Source organism: Trichechus manatus, unplaced genomic scaffold, assembly GCF_000243295.1.
Source record: "Trichechus manatus latirostris isolate Lorelei unplaced genomic scaffold, TriManLat1.0 scaffold02040, whole genome shotgun sequence".
NCBI lineage: Eukaryota > Metazoa > Chordata > Mammalia > Sirenia > Trichechidae > Trichechus > Trichechus manatus.
Window position 1 is genome coordinate 3,681 of NW_004445976.1, and position 1,274 is coordinate 4,954.

Genomic DNA, 1,274 nt, shown 5'->3' on the forward strand with positions numbered 1-1,274 from the left:
CTTGTGGTCACATTTCTGCCCCTTGCTCTCAGGCCCCTTCCTCTCCTCACCCATCTCTCACGTCGCCTGTTTGCATACTGGGGAAGCAGCCACACGGGCTATGACCTGCCCTCTACCACCCAGAAGGTGAGCACGTCTGTCCTCCTCCACCCTTGTTAAGGCAGTTTGGTCCAGAGGCAGCGCCATGCTCGGCCGCTTTGCTTTCGTCTTGGTCCTCCTATTTCCCGGTAAGTCTTCCACTCCTTCCACAGTGCCATCTGGGGAGAGGCTGTGTGGCTTCCTGCCACCCCTGCCTCACCGATGTCTACCTTGCAGCTGGCGGGTCTGTCATCAGGCCGGAGCAGCCGGCTTATGTCCTGGGGCGCAAGGGCAGGTCGGTCACCTTGCGGTGCTTGGTCCACTTCACAGTCAGCTATGTCCACTGGTACCGGCAGCAGGAGGGCAAGGCCCCCGAGAGGCTCCTCCAACTGGCCATGTTCAAACCAGATGTGCGGTGGGACTCGATTTTGAAAGCGGATAAAATCACAGCCCTGGAGTCGCAGGACGGCAATAGCTGCACCTTCTCGGTGCTGAAGCTGGAGAAGAGTGACGAGGGGGTGTACTACTGCGCTGCATGGAACTAGCACAGCCCTGCACGCGGCCCCAGCCCCTGCGCAAAAACAACACTCCTTCTCCCATTCCATCTAGTCCTGAGGGCTTCCCACCAATCCTAGGTGCGCTAGGGTTTTCCTATAGGTTCCTGGTCGTTCAGTAGTAGAATTCGTGTCAGGGTACCTCGTGCACAGCCACCACCCGTCTGTCAGTGGAGGCATGTGTGTTGCTATGCTGTTCAGCAGGTTTCAGTGAAGCTTCCACACTAAGAAGGACTAGGAAGAAAGGCCTGGTGATCTACTTCCCAATGGATCACAATGGTCCAATCCGCAACCAATCATGGGGATGGTGCAGGACCCGGCAGGGCTTTGTTTTGGGGTACCCAGGAGTCTGCAGCTGACAGCAACAGTGGAGGCAGAAAAGTCCTATCCTACAGCATCCCCACTCCCCCCATAACCCCTCCTCCACTTTCACTGCAAATAAAGTGGTGTTTGCGCTGTCCACAGCTTCAGATTCAAAGACCTATCTAGCCGGCTGGGACTTTCTTTTAAAGATCATCCAGTTTAGGCTTTTTTTAGCAATTGAAGGATACCCTGTGCTGGTCAATACAGTAGCCACCAGCCACCAGTGGCTACTGGACATTTAAAATGTGGCAAGTCCAATAGGCAAATCTGAAATGTGCC

The 1,274-nt window shown here is 55.2% G+C and overlaps 1 gene segment (V, D, J or C); it reads left to right on the plus strand.

The window, feature by feature from the left end:
* Window positions 1–623, plus strand: part of LOC101347580 (T-cell receptor beta chain V region LB2-like) — a gene marked incomplete at its 5' end in the record, with an annotated part of 889 nt that extends 266 nt beyond the window's left edge. Inside the window, 1 exon segment of the V gene segment in view lies at window positions 165–623. Coding sequence covers window positions 165–623 — 459 coding nt within the window.
* Between the last annotated feature and the right edge of the window lie 651 nt (window positions 624–1,274).